At 34.8% G+C, this 27,468-nt stretch overlaps 2 protein-coding genes across 2 annotated transcripts in view; both read right to left on the reverse strand.

The window, feature by feature from the left end:
* LOC120629498 (axin) overlaps positions 1-14,942 on the reverse strand; it is a 141,343-nt gene extending 126,401 nt beyond the window's left edge. Inside the window, exon 1 of the mRNA XM_039898440.1 lies at positions 14,740-14,942. The gene's annotated coding sequence lies outside the window, so the exon portion shown is untranslated. The remainder of the gene's footprint in view (positions 1-14,739) is intronic.
* A 6,080-nt stretch (positions 14,943-21,022) lies between these two features.
* LOC120629209 (TATA-binding protein-associated factor 172) overlaps positions 21,023-27,468 on the reverse strand; it is a 57,803-nt gene continuing 51,357 nt past the window's right edge. The window contains exons 29-34 of the mRNA XM_039898068.1: positions 26,866-27,039; positions 26,229-26,402; positions 25,555-25,703; positions 24,462-24,720; positions 23,261-23,436; positions 21,023-22,097 (exon numbers count right to left, since the gene is read on the reverse strand). Coding sequence (XP_039754002.1) covers positions 21,845-22,097; positions 23,261-23,436; positions 24,462-24,720; positions 25,555-25,703; positions 26,229-26,402; positions 26,866-27,039 — 1,185 coding nt within the window. The 3' untranslated portion in view covers positions 21,023-21,844. The remainder of the gene's footprint in view (positions 22,098-23,260; positions 23,437-24,461; positions 24,721-25,554; positions 25,704-26,228; positions 26,403-26,865; positions 27,040-27,468) is intronic.

A 27,468-nucleotide genomic window follows, 5' to 3' on the forward strand; every position in this document is an offset into this window, starting at 1 on the left:
GGTTCAATCTCTTTCTAGACAGATAAGTATTGTTCTTTAAAATACAGTCAAGTTATTGTAATTAATTTGTTTTTTTACATGTTTTAGCAAATGTAAGCTTATAAATCATAAATGTTTATTAAGAAACAGTTACTTCCATGGAAAACGACATATAGGTCAGTTGATTTTTCGAATTTCTTATCAAATCTTCAGTTATTTATTAATCTGCTTGATCTTTACTATGGCTATGTTAATTCAAGCTCACAATGTTCCAATTCTAATACGTTTTTCTAAGATTTAAAGTAAACTTTAATAAATAGTAATAGACTAATAGGTAATTGCAAGACTTGCAAGACTCTTGCTGCAAGACCAAGACCAAGACCAAGACTGGGAGCGCAAGACCAAAACCAAGACCAAGACCAGGTGTATTGGCGCAAGACCAAGACTGGCTAAGTCTCGTCTTGTTCTTGCATTTGGGCAACACTAATTATATGCACAGTGCTTTTTTTTTTTTAACATTGTGTATATAACACAACATCCCACTGTTACTTCTTTCACGCGGTAACTTTTGCATTCAGAAAATGATTCGGGAAGGGATGGGAATGAATGGGATACAGTAAAAGCAGGTGAATTATGAGACAGAGCTAATAATTGCTATTGCAACACAATGTAAATTGAACTACCGAGCTCACTAAACATTGGACCGCAGCATTAGAAGTTTTAAATTAAATTAATGCTTGTCGACTGACTTTTGGTTGAGAGGAGTTTCGGTATTTCTAGAGTAACATTTGGATAACCACAATTATGTAACTTTACAGAGCATTAACAACATGATTAAGAAACAACAGAATTCGAATCCGTATAAATTGTTTTGGCTGTCGCTACTTGAAAACTTTGATTTACTCGTAGTTCTTTTAACCCCCTTTTAAATAAACAGAAAGTACCAAACTTACTAGGTATTAGAGGAGTATACTTACCCGCTATATTTAACAACTTAAGTTTGTTTTAATATTTTGATTATTTATCAACGACGAATTTTATTAGTACAGCCAAGTTTGTTTTTTCGTATTTTCTTTGTTTTACTACACTTTAGCCCTAGACTTCAATCTCACCTGGTTGTAAATGTAACTGTGTAAGATGATAACGGGATAACCGATATGATTAACGGTTTGATAGTTACATTAAAACCATAACCCTAATAAAGACATAAGAACTTTTATAAGTTATCAAAATGATAAGTCAGTCAAGATTACGGAACATAGTTAAAAAAAAGACTTTAAACAATAATAACATACAAAACTTATGGTTACAAACAAAATAAAGCGATACCCCCCCACATGTATCAAACTTAACCGAGGTTTTACAAAAATATAAAAGTCTATTTGAAAAAGTTGGAGGGAGGCCGGTATAGGTTTTGCCCGGTTCTATTGATCATTTCAAAAAGTTAGAGGAGGCTGGTAAAGATCTCGCCTGATTTGCTGATCATTTGAAAAAGTTAGAGGGCGGTCGATAAAGGTCTTGCCCGCATTTACTGATTTCACTACCGAAATGCATTAGCGAAACTTTACTGAGACATCGCGGAAACTTGTAAAGTTTTCGTTTACCTGATCTCAGGACCGAGGAGCGGCGAAAGAGTTGGTAAACTTGATGAATTACGTGGAGGTGCCCGCATATCGAATCCGCACCAACTTTTATATTAGGGGATTGGAAAAGTTTAAGTGCAACGTGCACTTAAACTTTTCCAATGGCGGACGCGGACACGGCAGCGGATGACAATTATTAACATCAAAAAATTATATTCACGGGAATATCATTTTTTTAATCTCTCACAGCTGTATCTCAACTCTCAGAGCAATGGCGCACAAGTGGAAATAATATATGTGTAATAATAAACGGGGGCAAATTACTCCTATTCCATATTCCCGTGCTTTAGCAGGTGGACACGTTAATTATATCCCTTGTCAGAGGTTATAATCGGGGATGTGCTTTTTGTCTCCACCCTGTGCTAGCCCTGCTGCCATACATTCAGTATGGCAGCAGGGCGTATGTACGTCATTCAAATAAATCTTTTCAAGTACATTCGGAGAATATCGATAATAAAACATTGCCATAATACTTTGTCACAAGAAGTTTGTACTTTACCGGCTAAAACCTGAATACTCAACCTGAATAAAAAAGCATGTAAACAGGTCGTTGACAAACACTTGGACCAATAAATTATGGAAGTTACTATATTTTTCATAAACGCGTACTTAATTCACATTTTACTTGTGCTTTACAACTAAAAGCTTTTTGCCTACGTAACGTAAACTATTTGCGTAACGAGTTTGTAGAGTTGTCGTTTACATTATGCGAGCGATGCGAGATCTTTACAATTCAGCACAGCGCGACGTTTTTGTTCGAGTGTTGATTTACCCATTACGTAAATTGCGTGGTCAGTTGTAAAAGAAATACTCGTTACATTTTACAAAGTAAATAACAGCCTATTGATGACCCACTGTAGGGCGTTTTTTTATGTGAAACGTTATTGAAGTAAAATCTAACCGTATGCCGCAACGGCAAACGGCTTGACGCTCACTTATGCCATCATATCATCGTTCGCATCTCCTTTGTGTGCATGAATTCTAGCTGAAGGATTATTTTTACTCTATATTTTTTTATTGATTTTTACTTTTTATCACATTGGTCGGACATCCCGTTACCGCCAACTTATTTTGATGTTAAAAGGCTTCTTCTCTATCTCTATTTCCCAGCTAATGGTATAAATTCGATATTTTTATATACATATAAATATTCTTTTCGTGAAAGCGGGATAAACCAACAAAATATCCCATACGAATTTTCTAAGATTATTGCAAATAAAAATTATCCTGTGTAATTCCAATTAGAAATATACCAGGCTATGACAGTTTTAAAAAAATAGCCTACTTCGTATGGTTCGAACGATAAACTATATTTATGTAAGTCTCTTATATTTGTAATACACGGTTCCTAATTCCTACCATCTCTAAAATAGATCAAAAGCGCATTTTGTATTTGCTTCTTTTTGCTAGAACGTCTGAGCGAATTTTGATTAAATTTCAGGCTTCATGAGATAGATGGACCAATGAAGTAAGGTCTGCGGCCAGTGGCGTGCATAGAGGGTATGCACAGGGTATGCAGATGATATAAATAATGAAGAAATCTCTCGTACGAGTTAGGATATACTTAAGGGTAGGCTTTTATAACTCTTGCAATGCCTATCCTGAAGTTTTTTATAACTCGTACTGGTGATTTTCTTAATTTTATATCATCTGCATACCCTATATGCACGCCACTGTCTGCGGCAGCCGTCTGCATAGAAGTATCGGTATGTATGTCTGTATGTATAAGTAAGGCAGCTGTCAGACAATAGTGACGGTGGATAGTAAAGTGTTTCACGATACTTAACTGACGACTACGTCCTTTCAAGAGCGAATTGAATAACAAGAAGAGAAAGATAGACTTCGAAATATACCTTTATCCCGATCCACTAATTTTAGTAACGCGCAAGTGAATTTGTTTGGCTTATTCTGCCTCGTCGTCGGTAGAGTGGTTAGCATACGTAACTACGAATCACCAGGACCTGGATTTCATTCCCTGATCGACTCAAAAATTCTTAGATAAATTAGCAGCGGCGTGCACTTCATACACGCCCAAAAGCACTGCCTATTATAAAACTTTTATATTACTTGTATAGGAGGACAATTTTGCCATTTTATGCACGCTGTCAAAGGCCCTATGCACGCCACTGTATATAAGTATTACTATTTTCAGTTCCAAAATAACTTATGTTAGTTCAGAGTAATGAAGTTGGTGTGTCCAGGTTATTAATACTAACGTGTGATAATTACCGTTAACTCGCATTGGAGCAGCGTGGTGGGTCTATACATTTTACCCACAGCCATGAGAGGATAGAATTTAATATATATATAGATAGTAAGGATAGCTGATGAAAAGCACATAGAGTTTAAGTTAGAACCCGTTCCTTGTTTAAGATAGGTTATTACTAGAAAAAAAGGGATATCTGCATATCGTCTGCGAAAAGTACAAAACTCATTTGTGGGTTTGAGTAGGTATAGGCTTTTACAACATGATTCCTTCCTATAAATTGGATAAATTTCTTAGTGACAAGGTAGACTGGAAGCAGCCAGCTTCACTCTCATCTCCCGAAAGATAGAAAAATGATTGTAAATATTGATGTTGGAAAAGAGCAACTACTGAGTTTCTTGTCGGCTCTTTTTGGTAGAATCTGCTTTCCGAACCTGTGGTAGTCACTACAAACAGACATACTTGACGTTTTAAAATTGCCTCTAAAGTAGGCCTTCTTGAAATAAATGAATTTTGAATTATTAAGTAACTAGCTGGTGCACGCGACTTCGTCTGCGTTTGCTTTTGTTTTTAAAGTATTCAGTATCGCTAAGCCTTAAATGAGGGGTTTGCTGCTGTCCGCTGATGAGTTCTGTCCTCTATCTCCAACCACATTCATCAGATCTACACAAAGTTTGGGCAAAATTAAACACATATTATCTATAGAACAAAATAATTATTTAAATCGGTTATAATTTGTCGGAGTTATGGTGTAAAATCGTCAAACGCTTTCATCCACTCTCCCAAAGGAACCGAGCTTAATGTCGGGATAAAAAGCATCCTATATTAATTCTAATTCCTTCAGATATATGTGTGCAAAGTTTCATGACGATCGGTATAGTAGTTTTTTCGTGAAAGCGTAACAAACTTAAATTCACATTTATAATATTAGTAGGGATATTGATAGGGATAGGGATAGGGATGTATGGTACATCACTAAGTGTCCATGGTATGTGAATAGGGACATCAATTTTAGCACTTTTGTTCCATTCGTAATTACTTACGATTTATTTCGAAGTATAATAGGCATGTAGGTACATTTAATTTTTCCATTACGTAAATTGCGTGGTCTGCGGTAGCTTAACATAAAATTACTACAATTTATGTGTTATATAATATATACATTTTTTTAATATCTGAATTATAAGTTGAATTGAATTAAATAGATGGAATTTATAATATACATGTTGGCGGTCAATAATTTGTATGGATTCATTACCAACTGGTGGACCTCGATGTTTAAACCGTAATTTTTGATTGAAATTAAGCGTACAGACTTATACATTCTTAGCTTAGCTAGAGTAAGATTACTATGGCACATTGAATTTTGAATATACATATTTATATTATTATTTTAATAGTTTTTAGCTGAATACTTATTTTAGTTTTAATTTTTTATTTAGTAACCCGAGATAACAACATTCATTAGATCTGTTTGGTGTGCAGTAGGTATAAGGATTGAAGAGATTATAAATTACAACATACAGATTTTCCTGCTTTTCGCGGAGTATAGAAAAATAAGCTTATTTTCATTTAATACATCATGGAATTCCGCAAAGTAACGCCTGCTTCTACAAAGACGACAATAATACGTACGTACATCTTGAATATCAATATGAAATAACGTTTTATTATATTTTTTTTCAATCCTTCTGTTGAGACAAAATAATTCGAGAGGTCTCTAAACCTTTTGCATACAGTTACAGACTGGCTCTCAGACAAGATAATTCGTGCATTGTAAAAAAACGTAAGCTTGGCTCTTTTGCGAGCTCGCTCCGCTCCGCAAGGCGTAGGACAGTAAGTCCCACTTAGACGACAAAGCTATGAATCCCACTCTACTCTGTGATCGCCCCCTTTGCAATCCGGCTCCTTTGTCTCATTATTGAAACGTCCTAACAGTTACCACTGGCTTTTAATTATTTTTCTCAAGTACTTTTTCTTGTGATTACAATATCCTTATTGAATAACAAGTAGTAAACACTACAGTAGCTAATTAGCTATGTATATTCTTCTATGTTTGAGTCTTTTATGATAACTAGTGGTCAAGCAGTGGTCAAAATTCGATAATCATTAATTTAAATAATAAGTATGAACATTATTAAAGTTCGATTATCAAAGAGTTAAGAATGCCAAGGCACTGACACTATATATTTGCCTATTTTTTTCAAACAAATTATAACCCAAAATATAATATGATATATATAAAAGAGGATGTTTGTATATATGTCATCGATAAACTCAGAAACTATTTGACCGATCATTATGAAAATTGGTATGCTTATGTATTTTTTCACGGAGAAGGTTTATATGCTATGCCCATTGATGTAACTCCCCACCAGGCGGCGCTGTCAAGTATCGACTTCCGCCCCGTTCAACCGATTGTCATAAAAATTGGTATGACCATGTATTTTTCCACGGAGAAAACGAACATGCTATGTCCATTGATGTAACTCCCCACCAGGCGGCGCTGTCCAGTATCGACTTCCGCCCCGTTCAACCGATTGTCATAAGAATTGGTATGACCATGTATTTTTCCACGGAGAAAACGAACATGCTATGTCCATTGATGTAACTCCCCACCAGGCGGCGCTGTCAAGTATCGACTTCCGCCCCGTTCAACCGATTGTCATAAAAATTGGTATGACCATGTATTTTTCCACGGAGAAAACGAACATGCTATGTCCATTGATGTAACTCCCCACCAGGCGGCGCTGTCAAGTATCGACTTCCGCCCCGTTCAACCGATTGTCATGACCATGTATTTTTCAACGGAGAATGTAAATATGATGTCTATAGCAAGACCTTTTTTTAACCCTTTGTAGTAAATTTACCAAATCAAAAATAAAACTTAACGTGAGCGAAGCCGCGGGCAAAAGCTAGTATGATTTAAAAAAAAGAGTAGGTATATATGCGTGTGTGGGTCAAAAAGTGGTAGTGTGTGTAATGTTATTTTTTATTTATTTAATGCATTTATTATGCATAATTAAAAAAAAATATTAGTATTATTCACCTTCTCTTTATAGTGATGGGAAATTTCATACTTCTCTCGTCCGCGTAAATTTCGTAAAGAGGGGTACAAAGTTTTTTCTTCACGTATTTAGATAAAACGAATTGCTTGCGGAAGCAAACTTTGTTAAAAAAAGTAAAGTTAGTTCGCTATTGAAATCATTTGCAGTGCATACACACGCAATGAAAAATAAAAACATGCAGTGAAAACAAATAAACACGTTAGTTGTTGATCATTTAGTACCAATTTTATTCAACATTCAATCAAGTTATGAAAGAATAAAATGAATAAGTTTTATTCCTTCGAAGGGTTCAAAGTACGTGCCGAGACTATGAAGTAGTCGACGCCCAACTTTCGGCAGTCGCCCAATTTTGGCCGGCGGCCACTTCTGAAGCTGGCACAGAATATTTGTGCTTTGTGATGGCATTATAACCCGAGAATAGCATTATTGACGAAAAAAGCGAGATTTTTAATATGGGATATTTTTAAAATATCGTTGGCGATTGAAGTGAAATAACCATTATGGCTTAGTGATTGGTTTGGGTTAAAGTGTTGACCGCACTTGAATTTTAAAAATTCGTCAAATTGTTTGATGTTATGACGGACAGACGAAATAAAGAGAGGGACGGATGGCTGAGGAAGGCTGAGGACAGGTTTTAATGGTGCTTTTTTTGGAATGGTCAGCTGGCAAAACGATGTTAATGATATTTAGTTGTGTAATTTACGAAAAGTTAAAGTAATTTGTTTATTGCATTGTACGTTGCGCTTGTGATGATAAAATTGTTTACGTAGATTTTCGTAACGCGGGTAAATGATGCCTACAGCTTCACTTATTTGCAATGCAACACATTATTGCTTTAATACAACTAGTAGATTTAGCGAGGAGTGTTAAGGCTTTCTGGCGCTCTAGCCAAGTTGAATCGTTAAAGCTTAAGAAAAATAAGGATAGTAAGGTGTATTACAGACAAGCTGTTCACCCGCGTGAATGTAACGGGGTCGTAATGTAATGTTATATGATATAATGAAATGAAAGTTCACTTATAACAATAACAGATAAGGCGGAAAACTTCGGTTAGGATTAAAACCTGTGCCAGAACTACTCGCTCTTCCCTTATATATACACATTTTTATTTCAATTTATTTATTCATTTTCGACATGCAAATAAAACATGCAGTGTGAGTGCGAGCAGTGGCGTGCATAGAGGGTATGCACAGGGTATGCAGATGATATAAAATGAAAAAAATCTCCAGTACGAGTTATAAAAAACTTAAGTATAGGCATTGTTACAGTTATAAAAAGCCTTACCCTTAAGTATTTATAGCTCGTACTGGAGATTTACTTGATTTTATATCATTTGCATACCCTGTGCATACCCTCTATGCACGACACTGAGTATGAGTATGTTATGTGTACGTGCGTGTATGTTTATGTGTGTGATCGTGCTTGCGTGCGTGTGTGTGTGTGTGTGCGTGCGTGAGACTGATTATTACTTAAGTAATTTACCTTATTGTTTAGTAAGTGCATAATGAAACCTTTTTTATCAGTTGCAAAAGGAGTTCCTTTTTTTCATAGGTCAGTTATTTTAACCATTGAGTAATTTTATTTTAGTCTTAAGACTTTAATTGGTAGATATTAAGTGCTTTATTAATTCTGTTATATTTATAAGACTGTTTATTATCAAAGGCCGTTTTAGTGATTACTGAAGGGGCAACAGTATTATTAGTTATTTTATTAAGAATACTTCGATCAATACGCAAAGTTTTATGTATTTTAAGAGTTGAATTTAACGTATCTTACTGTAAGACTCATTTCATATAACAAATCTTAAGGGAACAGCTATGATAGTTAGATATAGTTTTGCTCACGGATTTTTCTGTAAGTAATAATAAGCACTTTAATCATATACTATGCCCATGTTACTTCCTGATAATATCCATAATTTTCTATTTGTACAGAAGTGTTGAAATCGATTAAATAATATTAAAACTAAAGAGATTCCTCTCTTTATTACGAGTACCTAGTTTAGTTAAACATAGTTGTAATTTAAATTTTAATCATAATTTATTTTTTCCGTTCGTTTCTGCTTCGTCTTTTGTTGTTGTTGCTTTTTTCTTTTTTTTTTTTTGTTGACTCATATATAAAATTATTAGTTCATAAGCGAAATTGGCATATGGTGTGTGGTTAAGTGGTTCTGCATAATCTGTGTAATGGATCTATTGTGATAAGGAATATTATTTTTATTTATCTAAAATCGCCCAATAAATAAATAAATTTCCTCTTTATAATATTAGTATAGATGTATATATATATAAAGTGTCTAGGGAACCTTGGTCGTTCTAAAACTGAAAATAGAAATTAGCATGTTTTACATTCAAGAGGTCCGTTACAATATCACACTGTCATGTGATACACGTACCTATAAAGCGTAGCAATAAAGCCTTTATTGCAGGTCTTAAAAAGGGTTATTTTTTACATAACATTTAGCCAGTCGCCTTGTCGCTTGCGCCCTTGTTCGCCGCGGAGGCGGTATTAGCGCAATGTCGCATCTTCAGAGGGCGGCGAGATCAAAGGATAGGTACACAGCAACCGCTCCCATTGATGTCGCTCACAAAGGGAATTGATTGTAGCAAACCTCTTTTAAAAAAAAACCTAGATATAAAGAGAAAGGATCGATCACACATTGCTGCCTTTTTAAAGAGTTTTCTCATCTGTCTATTGAAATTACTGTTTCTGTACTTTTTTTCAACCTATAGGTACTTATTAAATATTATTATTATATAATAGGTACTTATTAAATATTATTATTATTTAGGTTTGGCCGGCCGATTGGCGCAGTGGGCAGCGAACCTGCTTTCTGAGTCCAAGGCCGTGGGTTCGATTCCCACAACTAGACAATATTTGTGTGATGAACATGAATGGTTTTCAGTGTCTGGCTGTTTATCTATATATTATAAGTATTTATGTATATTATTCATAAAAAATATTCATCAGTTATCTTAGTACCCATAACACAAGCTACGCTTACTTTGGGACTAGATGGCGATGTGTGTATTGTCGTAGTTTATTTATTTATGTTAAGTGGAAAACTAGCGCCTTTAAACAGAGCAATACTTAGCAGGCCACGCGAGAAACACGTCCTACAAATTGCCGCTCTGTGTCCGTCAACCTGTGGCGAACCTGGGTGTTAATACTCGTGTGTCTGTAACTACACCGGACACCACGCCCTTCAGACCGGAACACAGCATGCTGCTTGACGGCAGTTACAATAAATCCTCGGACGAGCGCTGTCGCAAAAAGCTTAACTACTTTTTTTGAAATAGAATTCTGTTTAAGGCTTGAAAACATGGTTTAGTTGAGATCTGCGTAGGTACATCGGCACCAATATTGAAAACAATACAGATTTTTCTGTGTAACTTGCGATTTTAATTGAAACTATTTTGCATATATAGCTATTCGGCGTTAATTGGCTTTCGAACACGAGAAGAGGCAACGAGTAGAGCTATATCGATTAACAAATGGCTGCAAAACGGTTGTTTAAATAACCGTGCAGTATTTTGATGTAAATACTATCATTGTTTCCTTTACGATATGTGATGCCATACTTCATTTCATTAGAGTCGACCCTTAGTGATTATAAAGCAATCTGCACACTAAATCGAGCTTTGGGCATGAGTTTAAGCCGTAGGCCGTTTTTTCAAAATGTATGCCATAAAGACTAAAGGCAAGGCAAAATAACGCGCCTAGATGCACCAAGGCGGGGGAAATACTTCATTTCGGTTAAGTCAACCATAAGTGTTTTAAAGCCTTTTATACAATAAATAAAGCTTTGGGACTAAGCCTTAGGCCATAGCAAAAAGCATTTCTTAATAATGATTAAAGGCAAGGCCACGCCAATACGAGCGACCAATCACAGGGCTTTCTTAAACCGGCGCTTCTTGTGATTGGTCGTAGATTTAAATGCTACTGCGTTCGCGGGTAGTTGCGTATTTTTTAACCGTTAACCATTAACCATTTAAATACAGCCTATTTTATTTATTTTGATAGTTGACTGATATATGGGATATGACTGAAATCATAAAAATGTTTTTGATGTTTTTTTTTTTTTTGTGTGAATCATACAACAATTTTTCTGATCAATTGTATATGTTTAACTTAACTATTGCCTTTAGTTTACTAATATTTAGAGTCTCGTTGTAATCATATATTTTTTTTGATGTTGAGCAGATCTTGCTTTTTTGATGCTTTAGCCAAAAAGTTTTTCTGAAAATTGATTTTGCAGGTAGTTGAAACGTTTTGATTGTAGAAGGTTACTATAAAGAGTTATTTTTTCATGAGTTAATGTAGGCTCAGTGAAATATATTTAATATACTAATAATTCTTGAATAGGAACTATAAGTATATAATCGTAAATAATCTCAAATAAAAAAATTATAAAAGGAAGAAATTACAGACATATAAAAAAAAATGTATGCATTATTAAATTTCATATAGGGTCTTTTCGCCTTTTCGAGTCCGACGCCCAATTCGCGTCCAAACGACGGTACACTGTTTTACAACAGTGAAAAATAACAATACCGACACACCAATCTAAACAAGAGCGCTTCTATTGATGTTCGGACCTATGAAAGGTACTCACACACAAACAAAAGATCTGTGCGTGCAACCCAAATTTAATGAAAAATAAACTAATCTTGCGTGTGCAACCAACAAGTGCTGACGCGCGAATGTGTTGTAAAAAAAATAGTGAGCAGCTGTACTTTTCACGGTAAGTATTTAAGGTGTTTATGTGAAATTTAGAATACTTTGTTATCCCTAGACCTTAATTATGAAACACACTATAGGAATAACGATGTTTGTGCTTATATTTTTCTACTGACAGCTTTATATAAGGTGGACGCGAACTGGTACATACAATTTATAAAAAAATCACTTTGCGTCCGCTGTGGACGCAGATTACTCTCAGTCAGATATTAACTATTTCTCAGTCAGATTTTTAATTAAATACGATAACATGGGAAAAACAATATAAACTTCCTATCAATTTTAACAACATTAACATGCATAATATGATGGCCGATTTGCGTCCATATTATTAGAAATATAAAAAAAGATAATGAATGTCAAAAATCAGACTTGGACGCACAGTTTTCCTACATTAGAAACCCTATAACATTTTGCGTCTATCTTTTTATCACACGAAAAAATAATAGAGTCAAATTTATATACTTTATTTAAATATACTCTTTATAACCTACCTAACCTAAAAATATACAATTATTATACGAAAATTATTTTATGTATTTGCCAATATTTGAATTTTGTTCCTTACCCAAAGGGTAAAAATAGGAACCTAGTACTAAGACTTCACTGTTCGTCTGTCACCAGGCTGTAGCTCATTAATCGTGATAGTAAGACAGTTGAAATTTTCCTGGATGATGTATTTCTATTGCCGCTATAACAATAAATATTAAAAAATAGAATAAAACACGGAACGCGCGAGTCCGATTCGCACTTGGCCAGTTTTAAAGGCTTTGTACCGAAATGGTAAAATAGAAACCTATAAAGCCATCGACATGATATTCGAAATAATAGTGAATCTATTAATGGAGTTAGTTGGAGGAGAAAAAAAAATTCCTGAAGTGCAATTTATGTTTACTTTTATGATATCAGCAATTATTAAATAAATGTTTTGATTAAAATCACAAGCTTCCCTTTTTATTTCCTATTTCCCTTCCTAATTATTTCTACACAGGTGGACGCCAATTGGTCCACAGGCGGACGCAATCTGGATTTTGTGGACGCAAAATGGGAAAATCGCCTGTTTCAGCTATTTGTACCTGTGTAGATTAAAACATCAGATGCGTTGTCCAAAACTGTGCATTAAACTTGACAAGACTATATAGGGACTACATTACAACCATATTTGATTAAAAACTACCGCACGGACATTTTTTTTTCACGTTCAAACCTAACAACTCCACTAAGTGGACGCAAACAGGCGAAATTACCCTATTTAAGATTTTCTGCATACACCATATTATGCGAAGGACATTTTCAGAGTTCCTTTTTAGATTCTCAGGATTGTAAAAAGTTTAGATTTCTTAAAGACTAAGAAGAACAAGAACAAAACTAATTGGTACAAAGAACTAAAATTCATTAGGTTTTGGACCACTTTGGGCATAATTAATTGAAATTGCTATTTGCATGACAAATTATTCGCCACTGCCACCATTTTCTAAATCTGTATAAATAAACCACAATGACCATATTCTTTATGCGTTCTTCATTCAAGTATGGATTAAGATGCTGAATCCATCTTAAAGAATTAAAACAAGTTATTCTAACCTAACGATTCTTTCAGCGTTTACAGTTAAAATACTGATAAAAATCAAGGTATCCGTTTTGAATGAACAAAGAGCAACGCATACAGTAAAAAACGATACACTGATTAAAGTTGAATGGTCAACCTTTTGATGCCTCTCCAATAGGAAAGAAGGATATTTTTGTGATTTCTTATACATGGCTACTTCAATATTTTGTGAGTGCAGTATCCAAACATACAGCTGGGTCTGAACCTTTCTATTGGCACAACCATCATGACAATAAACTATTATATAAATAAAGTTAATATATTTGTAACTCTTTATTTATGTAAACACATCATGGTAATTTGGATAGTTGTTTAAAAATGTTAAATACCAACCCTTACTTAGGAGAATATTTGGATTATTATTTTAATTTGATTATAAATACTCTGATAGGATTATCTTAAGTGGTTCATGGGCTCATAAAAATCTGCGATATCAAATTTTATAGAAACCTGTTGAATCAATTTTTTTAGAAAGTTATTTACTTATAAAATAAAATAACTTTTTATTTTTTATTTTATTTACTTACTTACTACATATCCTTGTACTTAGTAAATAATTTGACTCAGCATCATTTAGTCTTATACCATACAACTTGTTGAAAAATCTAGCATTGAGACAATGAGAGTAGCTCTCATATGTTTTATAGGGAGAGTTCAGAGCTGAGACTTTCCCCCTTTCTCCTGCGAGGAGGCCCTTATTCAGGAGTGGGAAATAAACATTTTAGAACATATTGATTTTTGAGGAATAAAATGATGATGATAAATGGCTGAGTGTGAAGTGTTTTAAAAAATAAATACCACTTGAATTATATTGTAGACAAAGAAATGGAGTTATAGGAGCACTTCATGATTACATGGAGACCAACATGGTTTTAAACAAAGGTCTGCTACTCATTATGCTCATTAGTTTTGAAAAAAATAAGTTTTCTAGTTTTCTTGTAAAATTAACAAAACTATACTTATGCTAACGTTTACTTTTTAAAGATGCGCGGTATACGACTCCAAATCACCTAGTTTATATTATATTTATGAAATAAAATGATAAATAAAATGCATATAGCAATTATTTCATGAGCAAACCTCCTTTATGGTGTAATACAGTAATTAAGTTAGTAATTTGGCAAATAAATTAGTCGAAAAATTATTTGCCCCCATTTTTATGAAAACTTCAACTTTATGACCACTAAGTAAACAATAGCAATAGCGAAAACATTAGAAAATTCTAGTTCTCAAATTGTATGTATCTGGAGAAAAATAAAGTTTAACTAATTAACATATCAAAACTTTATTAATACGACATCTAAAGCTAATAGATATTCGAGAGTACAAGACATAACCTTACACACAATTATTTTTAACTATTACCTGTTTATGTGTATCAGTAACCGGCACAAATGCACATAATTACTAAGTTCAAGAGCGGTTAAACGTGCTTTAGTGCGTAAAGTGTTAATTTTAGAAGTCGTAATCTTGGAATAAGCTTCGAATTCTTACCTCGTTGACACCTGAATTCTCAACTGATCGCAGAGTTCGTTACAACTTTTTACGCCAAACTTTTAACTTTCAATTAATTGCCTCCACACTGATTAAATATCCGACACTTAAAGTTAGTTTTCGAAGAGTATTTTCACTTATAAACAAACAAGAAACCAGAGTATTATGTTGAAAACAAAAAATTATCCACACACGGTTAACGTCGCTTACGCCATGGTGTTGACCGACTATAGCGCCACCTAGTGTAGATTATAAGTAACTATTAGATACTCCATTTTACGCAGACAACAGTTTACGTCACCGTAGAAAGAATAATATATAAACTAGTAACTTATAAAACATTAAGTAAATGCAATTATGTGAAACAGTACATTATAGACCACGTTTTGAGACCACGTTAGTGTAACTTAGTGTTGAAATTGTCATTGGAAAAGTTTAAAACTTAAATATTGATTACGCGATTAGATCCGCATTGATAGCTGGTAACCGATTCAACCAAATTAACTTTGTCTCGCTCTCATAGAAGCACTGCCGGAGCTCAAAGTCTTTGTAAGAGCTCATCCTTGATTGAGGTGGTAACGAGAATTGTATAGTTAACGTACCTGAAGTTACACATCCGCTTACCACAGGGTGGGAAACCTCCTTTTCACTTTTCCAGTGCTTAACGGATCAAACATTCAACGTACACGTGAAACAACATTGGAGCAAGAATGCCACCCTGACGTACGCCCTATTTTGTAGGAAATACATCCGAACAGTCTGTATCAGTTTTCGCAAAAGAACGGTTGTAGCAGTATAGGTTTCGTACTAGAACGATAAGGATCTAGGTACTCTCATCTCTTCCGGCACTGACCAGTTTAATCCATATCACGCAATCAAAAGCTGTGGAATAATCATTGAAATATTAGGTTATTAAACTCCCGACTTATTTGTATGATCTGTTACTTATAACTCCTACGCAAAGAGCTTCAGTTCCTCGCAGCAACAAGTATTGGTCGAGTAGATGATGGCGAATATTAAACATAGTAGATTAGTTCAGTCTGAACTAAATGACTTGAGAACTTCAAACTATCACTTTAAAATATCGCTGAATCTTTTAGAAGAAGAGTAGATGAAACACTTTGTTTACCTGAGATCTAGGTTTAAGATTTTAGGGTAGGGTATGTAGTTAATGTTATGGTTAATCAATCTTAAATAAGAACACGATTTTTACTAAACGTCTTTATTATAGAAAAATACAATAAAACATACAGGCTTCAAACTTAAGTCTAAGCATATCGTAAGAACGATCGCTAACATACAAAAAAAAATTGTATTGTTTAATTAATAGAACAAACAAAAACAATTCGAAGTTACCAAGCTGAATAATAAAGTATAATTTAGTGAAAACGGTTCGACAATTTTTCACATCTCTGGAATTAAATTTTATAAATTAATTCTAAACATAGGTACTCATGTAGAATTCTAATAATAATTGTTAATATTCCGTTGTACACAAATCCTTAACGGTAACAAACGGACAAGCCGTCAATTAAATAACGAACCAAACGCGAATGCCACACACTGCACTGATTTGTTACATTTTAAAAATGGCGCTTTACAGTCGCATTATTGAATTTTATTAATAAATTCGTACAAAGGTATGGAGTCCAAAGACATGATAATTGTTGTGGTCGAAAAAATATACTCTCATACAAACATAAGGCCTAAAAACCAGAATCTCCTTTTTTAAACAGTAGTGGATATTTTTTAACGGCTCGGTCTTTATGTTCCGTTGCTATTTTCCAATAAAATAATACTTTATTGAAATAGTTTTAATGTTTTGGTGCTATTACTTCTTTGCAGTTTTCGTAGGTATAATTCTCGGCATTACTTTTTACATAGTAGTATAAAAAAAGGCGACTTTTGTATGGTCATTTATTTACTTATTTACTATGTTACTTCTTACATTTTTATTTCATTATTTATTAATTAATTTATTTTTTCATTAGTTACACACCAACAATTATTTGTAACAAATTTCATAAAAAATCAAGTGTTACAATAACAAATTCTGTCTAGTGCCATTAAAATAATCAATGCAAAAATATTATATACGATCGATACGATACGATAATAGATTCGATCTATTATTGAATGATACCATTAAACATGTGGGCGAAAAAACATATTTTCTTTTACCACAATCTTTAGTATCAGACATGTTTGCTTAAATAATTAAAATTAGAGAACTTTTCTATGGTTTTTTTTCCCGCCCATAAATAAATGCTTACTTGCTTAGTCAATTTGATTAAGTTAAGAACTTGTGTACAACCGAAAAAGAATGACGTCTGAAGAATTCAACACGAACCCAGCGAAATTGTCGAAATTTTAATATCGACCTTTAAAGCCGCCCTAAATATAAAACCATTGAAATTCGTGTCGATGATTATTGCAAGGCTATAACATAATATTATTTTGGCTAATCCGACTGGGCATTTCTCCTTATAATTTCGTCGTACTGGATTGAGCAGATAATCAAAAAGATACAGCGAATAATTAAATAAATATACAAACAAACATACATAAGTAAAAAAACACGATTACAGCGCCGCCTGGTGTGGTGATAGTTAGGTGTAATACATTTATACCGACCATACTCTGGGATGATAGGTATTGAATCACGAAATCTGCCGTGAATTCGGTTAAGTTAGCTAAGTATATAATATATTGTACAAACAAAAAAATGCTCTGTACTGTGCTATGAAAAAAACAGCAGTTGTGTTCACAGAGAAAATAAAAACTATAAAAAAGCACATTTTAGCCTCAAACGCATTGACCCTTCTGATGAGGGTAATATAAATCAAACAAATATCCAGATTACGCATAAGACATTCACTGATTAAATCTTCTAGGACTACGAAAATGACTAAGCAACATGACTTCAACTTATAATTCTAATCTTTAATTATATTAACAATAATTTTAGTTTGGGAAAACACTCTCTTAAGCCGGGTTTCTTCAGCAGATTATACACATCTGCCCCACTACCATCGTTTAAACTTGTATTACATTATTGATGCGGTTTTGTTTCAGAATTTCAATAATTATTTTAAAGGACGTCAAGATCTGACAAATAATGATAATAATACTGCTTTAAGAGATGGTAGTAAACTCATTGAAACTAGGGTCCTTATTGAGGAATCTTAATAAATAACCGGAGTGTGGGATTTGCAAGCATTTGCATTGCGTTTCGAGTATCGTTTTCATAGCAATATAACATTGTACTATAAAGAACCTAATTATGCTCAATTTAAATATGAACATTCTTTCGTCTCATATTTTTTGGTTCCCCGTTTCGCTAGCAGCTCTTGGTGTAAACGTTAAAACATTACAATTAAGGTCGATTTTACTTTGGCGTTTTAGTGTTTCGATACTCGAAACTACAATTGCCAGCGTGATAATCTCCAACTAACGGAACTTTTTGTAAGAATATTAAAAATAGTATATTTCTTCCCTTATTATTAAGTTATAATAAACGCAATTAAATGAGGCTTAAAGTTAAAGAGTTGCGTAAACTTATATTAAACATATAACACCTACTACGTATGTTAAGAAGTATTGAAGACTATTTTTATAACCTTTAATAATTCTGCAAATTAGTTCATTATTGTTTACACAAATACATTGAAACGTGTACAGATAATAAATTTATTTTATTCCTATAATCTAGAACTTATAGAACTGAATTAATGTATGCATTGAATTTAAATAGAAGCGTAAAGTAATTAACCACGTACGTAGCCAGTCATAGGGCATTGTGTGTAATGAGCAGTGGCGTGCAAAGATGGTATGCAGAGTTTGCCCAAAACGGGCAGATGATATAAAATTAAAAATAATCTCCAGTACTATTTATAAAATACTACTAAAGGGTAGGCGTTAAGTTTTTATCGCTCGTTATATCATCCGCCTGTGCATACCCTATTGCACGCAACTTGTAATGAGTGTAAAATTCTTTGTATACTCATTGAGAGTACCAGCGTGCAAGCAAAGCTGAAGTAGACTACCGTAGCACGACTAGCATGGGCAGGTGACATTTTTCTCCCCGGGGAAAGGACCAAATTATATCATTGGCAGCATGTAGAAATAATATCTAAATATTAATGGGGGTAATTTTCCCGGGGACAAAAAAATATTTCTTGTCTCCTGTCTACGCTAACCGTGCAGATGCTAAGGGCAAAGGAGGGGCACTACACTCCGGCCCGAAAAATCATTGGTTATTCGATTTTTCTGTTAAAAACTCCTCAGTCCCTGACAACAGATATTCGCAGTATCCACCTCAGTTTTATTAGTTGATCATCGTTAGAGCCCAGCAACCCGCATTGAAGAAGCGTGGTGGTTTTATGTTCTATAACCCAAAAAAATTTTTGGTCTAGAATCATGATAATCCTGATTAATTTTTATAGTAAATTAAATACTTAAAGAATATCAGGATGTTAATATTACTAAATAGGCTCCAATTGCATTATATAAGAGATTTACATGGTAAACTCTATATATGACATTTTACCAAATAAGACAAATTTCATCAAGCGATTTCAAAAAAATTTTACATCTTTTATATAATGTTATCTAACATATATTTTTTTCCAGACAGAAACATAAGTCATATAAATTGAAGATTATTATCCACACTAATTGACGTACGATGAAAGGCTAGAAGGTTCATTTATATTACTTACGATTAGATGTAAAAAAATAAAGTAACAATTATTTTTAAGCTACCTTTTCCTATCGCTCCATCACAGTGTAAGCCTCTTCTAAATTAACACCTCTTATTTACAAACATTACTATGTATTAACAGTGTAACGCACAGAGTAGGTTCCACGAATCACGATTTTCGAAATTGAAAGACTTTGATGTTGTTTCGTTATTATTCAGAAGGGAAAACCAGCACTATGCATCTTAATGATGACATTTACTTGTTTAAACTCTTTATTTGTACACCACTACACAGTTAGGTATATACGAATTGAGAGAAACACAAAGACTGGAGTAGAATACAAAAGGCGGGCTTATTGCTTAGAAGCAATCTCGAGCGAGCAAGGCAACCTTAGGATTAGGGCAACAAGAGCGAAAACAAATAGGTGGTGTAAAATTGAGATAAAATGATTGAGAGATTGCACAAAGTAACGTTTGTGAATAGCCAAAAGAAAACTATAATACAGTTATTTAAAGTTTTAGTTGGCTTCGTATTATTTTTTATTTATTTATTGAAACAAAAATATAAACATATGTTGTAGGTTCTTGCTTAAAAAAATAAAATCATTTAGTAGCTCATATTTTGCTACTGTCATTAGGACTAAGATAAGGTTAATAATTACAGCATAGAACAGAAATCTCGCGTCCGGTGTGTTCATCGTCACATTAGCAGCCGACCGGTTAGCGTTTTATAACGAAAAAAAATAGTCAAGATATATGCCTGGTATTCGGCCTTAAATTCTTTACGTCCCGCTAATGTCCAAACCTTCTAAATAAATGCTATACAGTATGTATGTATGTATCGAGTTAAGTTTTGTGTAAGGTACTTCTAATCCGATAAATATTTTATAAAATATTTCAATTTCAATATATATAAAAAAAATGTAATTTCGTCGTTTACTATTTAAAACTAATAATAATAATATATATTACATACATAATATAAAGTTTTTTTTAAATTTTCAACTGTGAAATTATAAAAGAAAAATAAAAAAACACTAAAAGTTTATAAAAAATATATATATTTTTATTATTTCAACAGGAAACAACCCTGAGCATCCTTACGGAAAAAATGTAGTGAATTATAAAAAAATGGTATGTCGAGGCATTCGGTGCACGCAACTATAACTCTTAGTTACTAGTGTTACTATGACTACTAATGTCTAATACAACGCCTACATATTTCGCCTCACTGGCCATTAGTTTACACACTAAATATTTAAACACATACAAATGTTGCGTAACCCACGCTCATTAGCCTGAGTGTGAGTGTCTAATCAATGACTAAGGAAAGTAAGAGAACCTGTTATAACTATTTAAAAACGTGCCCACCTAAAGTGTGAAGTCAATACTAAAATGGCGATTGACACTAGTGCATCCTATTGTTGCAAATTGTTTTTATAGAACGTCATAAACAATGAGTTTCACAGTTTAATAAATGTTACCAATATTTAATGGAGCACTGGCACAAATGAGTGATAGTCTATACACTACACGGTCAGCTGATGCGAACTATAGGCGCCGCCATATTGGCCTCGGCTGTCACTTTATCCCTACTCCGCGGCCTACCGTCACGCGACATGCAACACACAGTCGAAAATTTCTGAGGCGATGCAATAAAAGTTTCACTTTAAAATAAAGCTTAAAATTCTTCTAAACAATGAAACACACAATTATAATATAACACTTTTACCGGTGGTTAAACTTTAGTCAGGAAATTGGGATACTTTAAAGTTGAATGGGCACGCTCAAGCCATACGACTGACGCATCTTACGGCAGTAAAATTCCATATTCATTAGTTTACATCTTAACGAACGTCGCATCAAAGTCAGTGTAAATCTGTCACTTGTCACTGGAGAACCAGACGTCATAATTTTCCAGATTTACGTTATTACACAGCTAAGTTCGTTAACTAGGGGCAGGTGTGATAAACCTGTGACACTTATAACAGTAATTTGTATATGAAGAGTCTTAGAACGTGCAGTGTCATATTTCTAATATAAATGTTTTGGTCTGATGGTTTTACATTTCTAAAGATGTTTAATAATGTATAACATTTTTTATATGTATGAATATATCTCCGGTCAGTGGAGGCCAACAGTGGTATGTTATATGCTATTGATGACGATTGTGAGTAGTGAATTATTTATTTATAACTAATATAAGCGTCATCTGCAAATTAATGTCATAGCGTGGAAGCTGATAAAATATAAATCTACGAATCTCAATTCAAAGTCAATAAAATACGTGACAATCTTCACTTCAAAAGTTGTCGTATCTGTTATTATTTAATTTATCGCTTTGCTTTCACTATTGCATATGGTAAACGTTATTGAAAATAAAAAGCGTACCTATAGCTATGACTAAGCCTTCATTTTCTTGAGGCTCTTGACAAAAGTGCTCATATCGTATTCTTCCTCGTACTGCTTATCGTCCCACAGGTCTGGAAGGTTGCCTATAGCCGATTTGGGTGGTTGTTGCTGGGAAGTCGAAGGGCCGGCCGGCCCAGCCGATGTTTGGAATAGGTCCAGCAATTGATCCGTGCCCATCGTCTCCATTGCCGCGTTCTCGCTGCTGATCACTGTGTTTGCTGTCATTAGTTTGAACTTTTGTAATCTAGAAAGAGAGGAAAATGATTTTTAAACACGCGCAGAAGTATTCAAATTCCATTCAGGAAAAGAATATACAACATATTTGGTTTGTCTTTAATATGACATTTAAATTTACAGCATGTTATTTGGATGCTTAGGAAATAGCAAAAAAAAAAAAGATTCGTATAAAATCCGTGGCGCACGATCACACGGTTTGCACTTTACGTCACTGAAGTAGAATGATAAGTTATAAACATATAACATAACGTTACGACCCTTTAACAAAGTGGAGAACTGTGTACGAGGCGTAGTTTGTGTTGGCCATGTCATCATCATCATCATCGGATAGAAGCAGGCGTTACTTTGCGGAAACCCATGATATATTATGAAAATTAAGCTTAATTTGCTCTGAGGATCTGTATGGTGTAATTTATAATTTCTTCAATCCTTATACTCCACACTTTTACCACACCACAATTGTTAAGTCAACATGTTGATTTAACAATTATTCATTGTAAAGTCAACATCTACTGAGGATGCTCCGGTTTCGGAGCGAAACGTGCGTATAGGGTACATTGCCGAAGATCTCTTTGGTGTGGACTATAAAGATTGAAGAAATTATAAATTACACCATACAGATTCTCCTGCTTTCGCGGACTATATAGCAAATTAAGCTTAAATTTCATAATATATCATTATCATCATATCAGAATTACTGACGCACGAGTTTATAAATGTTGCCAATATTTAATGGAGCACTGGCACAAATGTGTGATAGTCTATAGTCTACTACACTACACGGTCAGCTGATGAGTACTATAGTCGCCGCCATATTGGCCTCGGCTGCTCTGAAGAGCGTCTGTCACTTTATCCCTACTCCGCGGCCGACCGTCACGCAACACTCAGTCGAAAATGTCTGAAGCAGTGCAATAAAAGTTTCACTTTAAAATAAAGAAGAGCTAAGAGAACTAAGAGATTTAGATACTAGAGCTGTGATAACTCCTTGTTAAAGCCTCTCAGGAATGCAGGTTTCCTCACAATGCCTTCCTTCACCATTGACGCAAGTGATATTTTTATTGCTCAAAACGCACATAACTCAGAAAAGTTAGAGGTGCGTGCATCTAAATTTTCGAAAGGTATTTAGGCTTTTTCAATATCAAGCAGCAATTATTTGAGCGTACAACTCACCCCATAATCTTCTCTTCCAGTGTATCTCTCGTAATGAGACGATAAACGTTGACGACGCGCTTCTGTCCGATGCGATGCGCACGGTCCATCGCTTGAAGGTCTTTCATCGGGTTCCAGTCGTGTTCCACGAAGATCACAGTATCCGCACCTGTCAGGTTTAGACCTAGACCGCCCACCTGAAAGAAAATCACGTTTTTATTTGTACCAAAGATCGACAGTTATTATTTATTGCCTAGATACATAGCGGTTACTTTTCGAGAGTTATTTACGTTTTTATTTATGCAACTAAATATCAATTGCTTTAACGGTTTAAATGTGAACGGAAATGTCATCGGGAGGAAACCTTCGCACCGGAGAGGTCTCTAATATACTCGCAAAGTAATAAGGCTCGTACTCGTAAGTACGGTCGATTGACGCAGTTTGCAACGACCCTGCTTTCTGAGTCCAGTAGTGGGTTCGATTCCCACTACTGGACAATGTTTGTGTGATGAGCATAAATGTTTTTCAGTGTCTGGGTGTTTATATGTAGATTCTAAGTATTTATGTATATTATTCATAAAAATATTCATCAGTCATCTTAGTACCCATAACACAAGCTACGCTTACTTTGGGGCTAGATGTCGATGTGTGTATTGTCGTAGTATATTTATTTATTTATTTATTTAAAGGTGTATGAATTGGCCAGCGTGTTGGCCTAGTTCCTACCCATTCTTAAACCCATGCTCTGTATTTAGCCGATAATGGGTTGATTATTTTAATGATGATGAAAGGTCTTAAATATAGTCCCGTCCTTTTGGGGTGCATTTTTAGCTTCGTTTACTCCTTGCTCTTCTGCGCCAGTCAAAATAATTCTTCCGGCAACTTCTCATTACATGATAAATTGCTTATAACTCTTACGGCTTAGCACGTGTCCCATATAAGCAACTTACAATATATGTAATTCCTATACGATATTCTAGGTTATATTGATGGTGCAAGGGTCCAAAGTTGACCAAAAAATTTAAGGAATCGAATTTAGCCCTTACATGCTTCGCAGAGCACCTCAGGCTGCATATCGTGGTGATTATCACCAACACTCAGTAGGTCAGTTTATTTTAAGGATACAGGATCTCTGAATTTTATGAAAAAGGATACCAGTGTCCTATGCCGCACAGTGAGACAATAATAAGCCGATGATGATGACGCAATAAATTATACTCACGGCAGTAGTAAGTAGAAGAACGTCTATAGAAACGTCAGTGTTGAACCGCGTCACTATAGCGTGACGCTGGTAAGGTGGAACGCCTCCATCCAAACGCAGATACGTCACAGACGGCAGGTGCTTCTGGAGGAGGTCTTTCTCCACAATATCTAGCATCTTCTTGAGTTGGCAGAAGATAAGGGCTCGATGCTGAGAGACCACGGCGACGGAGTCTCCAGCGGCTGCTGATGTGCCAATACCGCAGTCCAGTAGTAGTTGTCTGTTCAAAAAAATATATAATAAAGAATTATACCCATACTTAATAAATAAATTGATAAAATATTGTGTGCTTGTATATCTATGTTCGGCTTAATCACTGCACTGAGCTGGAAGAAATTTGGCATGGAGATACCTTCCATTCTGCAAATAGGATACTTTTTATCACATGTAGATATGCGCACTTTTTATCACATTTAGATAAGGGTTACCACAGAATGTACAATAGTATTTGTACAATAATAATATTATTCTTTATTTTGGCTAACTATGACCCAATTTTAGTATTACACATTTTAATATTAACTCAGAATGCTATTGCTGCTTATCTAAGTTCTTTTAATCAAAGATGCAAAGCATCTCTTCCGTTTGATGGCAAATAAGTCATCAGTATGACCCCTGGCAAGCATTATATTGAGCCCGTAAAGCATTCAGCGATGCCTGTGTATAGCTCCAGAATATTTACACAGAAATTTCTATTTTTTTGCCTCTTCGGATTACTTTAAATAGACGGGAGTTCTTTAAGTAGTACGCAGACCGCGGAATCAGATAAATAAATAATAAATAAAATAGTTTATTTTTTAAAAATAATTACAGTTTTAACAAGATTGCAAGTTTGGAACCTTCTTTTAGATGTAGTAGTACTACACCTGTATCAGAAGACTCCGCTCTTTTATAACAATATCCGTTATATGCGTAAAAGAAGTAAGTTGCATTTTAAAATAAATTTAGGTACACTGAAGTTTAGGCAAATTAACAGAACCTGTGCGTGTGTGTGAGTGTGTATGTGATGAGTGATGTGTGAGATAGTTAATGTAAGAATAAATGGCATGCATACTTGAGCGCGGGCAGTTTCGCGCCGTGTTCGATGTCGTCCAGGGAAGAGCTTTGCGAAGCGAGCTGTTTGGCGACTCGCATCGCTTCGGGGTGCTCCGGGACCAGCACCAGTTTGGGATGGTTGCACACGTTTTGTAAGTAATGAAGAGCCTGAAAAGGTACAATTGTACAATGTAATCCTTAGCGTATGGCTACGTCAATATTTTAGACAATATTCCACATATTTTGCCTGTGCGCGGGGCATATTAAGAATTCAAGTATTGCAAAAAAATATTGGCAATATTCATGTTGTATTTATGTTGCTGTTTTGGTGTGAAAACTTGTATGTATGAGTGTCCAAACATTTTACCACTTATTTGTAATGTTGTTGTTTAATATTGGTATTGCCCACATTATATCATGTGCACTAACTTTAACTTAACTTTCACTAACTTTCACAATTATGTGCGCTGTTTAAATAATTTTAATGTAATTTATTAACGGAGCTAGTTGTCAACAGAGGCGCACTCTATTCCTAACGTATCACATATATACATATTATGTATTAACTGACTAATTTTGTTCCGATTACCACTGGCATTAACATTATTATTGTTAAGAGTTGTATGGGTTTTAATACAATATTTGAAGGTTTTTGCTCGAAAGTAAGACGTCGGATTTAGATAATATAAATACCTGGAACACATGTGTACGTGACGATTCGAGATCCTGAGGCATGTGTTCTCGAGAGAAGTGCTCGTAAAGGCGGCGCTGGAGCGGACTCAAGTCGCAGTAATAATCTTGCGTGATCTTCGGTGGAAGTTCGCGCAGAACGTCTTCTTTTACGCGCCTCAGGAGAAAAGGTAGAACCTTGAGGATACAAACAAAATGCTAAAAATACGTTTTTATCTAGAAAGATAAAGCGACTGAATAAACCAAAAAATGATTTTGGATATAACCCAGGCCGAACTCTTCAATATTTTAATTACTTAATAAAGGATCCAAAAAGTAGTAGGTTAAAATTCTACTGATTGCACACTATTGTCGCACCTCCTATGTTTATGATAAGTTCAAGGTTAATTGGATTTTAGGATTAACAAAAACCGATCTTTCTGGCGTCTTAGCAATTGTATATGTGCAAACCGTGTCTTTAGTAGGGCGTTCCAAATACCACGGTCTCGTGCCGCTAGGGTCCAGCGGTTTCTGCGACACTGTTCACCTGTTCACAACGCTGCGTTTATCGGTGCGAGTTCGCCATTCCAGCCCCTTGGGACGCCCAACGTCCATCATTAGATCGGACTATTATATTTTGCAAATACCATACACCACTAACCTGTCTATGCAGAGCTTCGCAAGCCAAAGCTCCGGCCTGAAGATGATGTGGAGGTGCACGAGGGTCCCGAGCGGCCAGGATGGGCCGCGAGTAACGCGCCGTAAACTGACGCTCTGTACCTAGCAACCCTGGCATGAGGAAGTCGAACAGCGACCACAGTTCCAGCACGTTGTTCTGTTGGAGAATTTGGTTAACGTTAAAACGACCTCGAGCGTTATGTGTCAAAACACACTTAAGGCATAAAAATCTTAATAATAAGTAATTCCAAATGTTTTGTACGCGTTACTTCGTTAGAATTTTAGCGAAACATTTGTAACCTAGTGTACGCCGTTGTGAAAAACAGAAGTGTATAACTCCCGGCGCGTAAGAATGTGTGTGTAAAAATACGCCATAAATGACGACACTGCTCGAGCTTTTCAAAATCGAAGATGGTCTTTGCATCCGCATCAAATTAAAATTTCATTTTTGAATTCTATAGCACTTTTGAAACGTCTGTTAAATGTTTGTAGTGACTCTAACCACAAAGAATGATTCTACTTAAAAAAAAAACCGGCAAGAAACTCACTTAACATACATTGTACGAAACAAAAAAAAGGAGTGTCT

This window comes from Pararge aegeria, chromosome 14 (assembly GCF_905163445.1).
Source record: "Pararge aegeria chromosome 14, ilParAegt1.1, whole genome shotgun sequence".
In the NCBI taxonomy this organism is placed as follows: Eukaryota; Metazoa; Arthropoda; class Insecta; order Lepidoptera; family Nymphalidae; genus Pararge; species Pararge aegeria.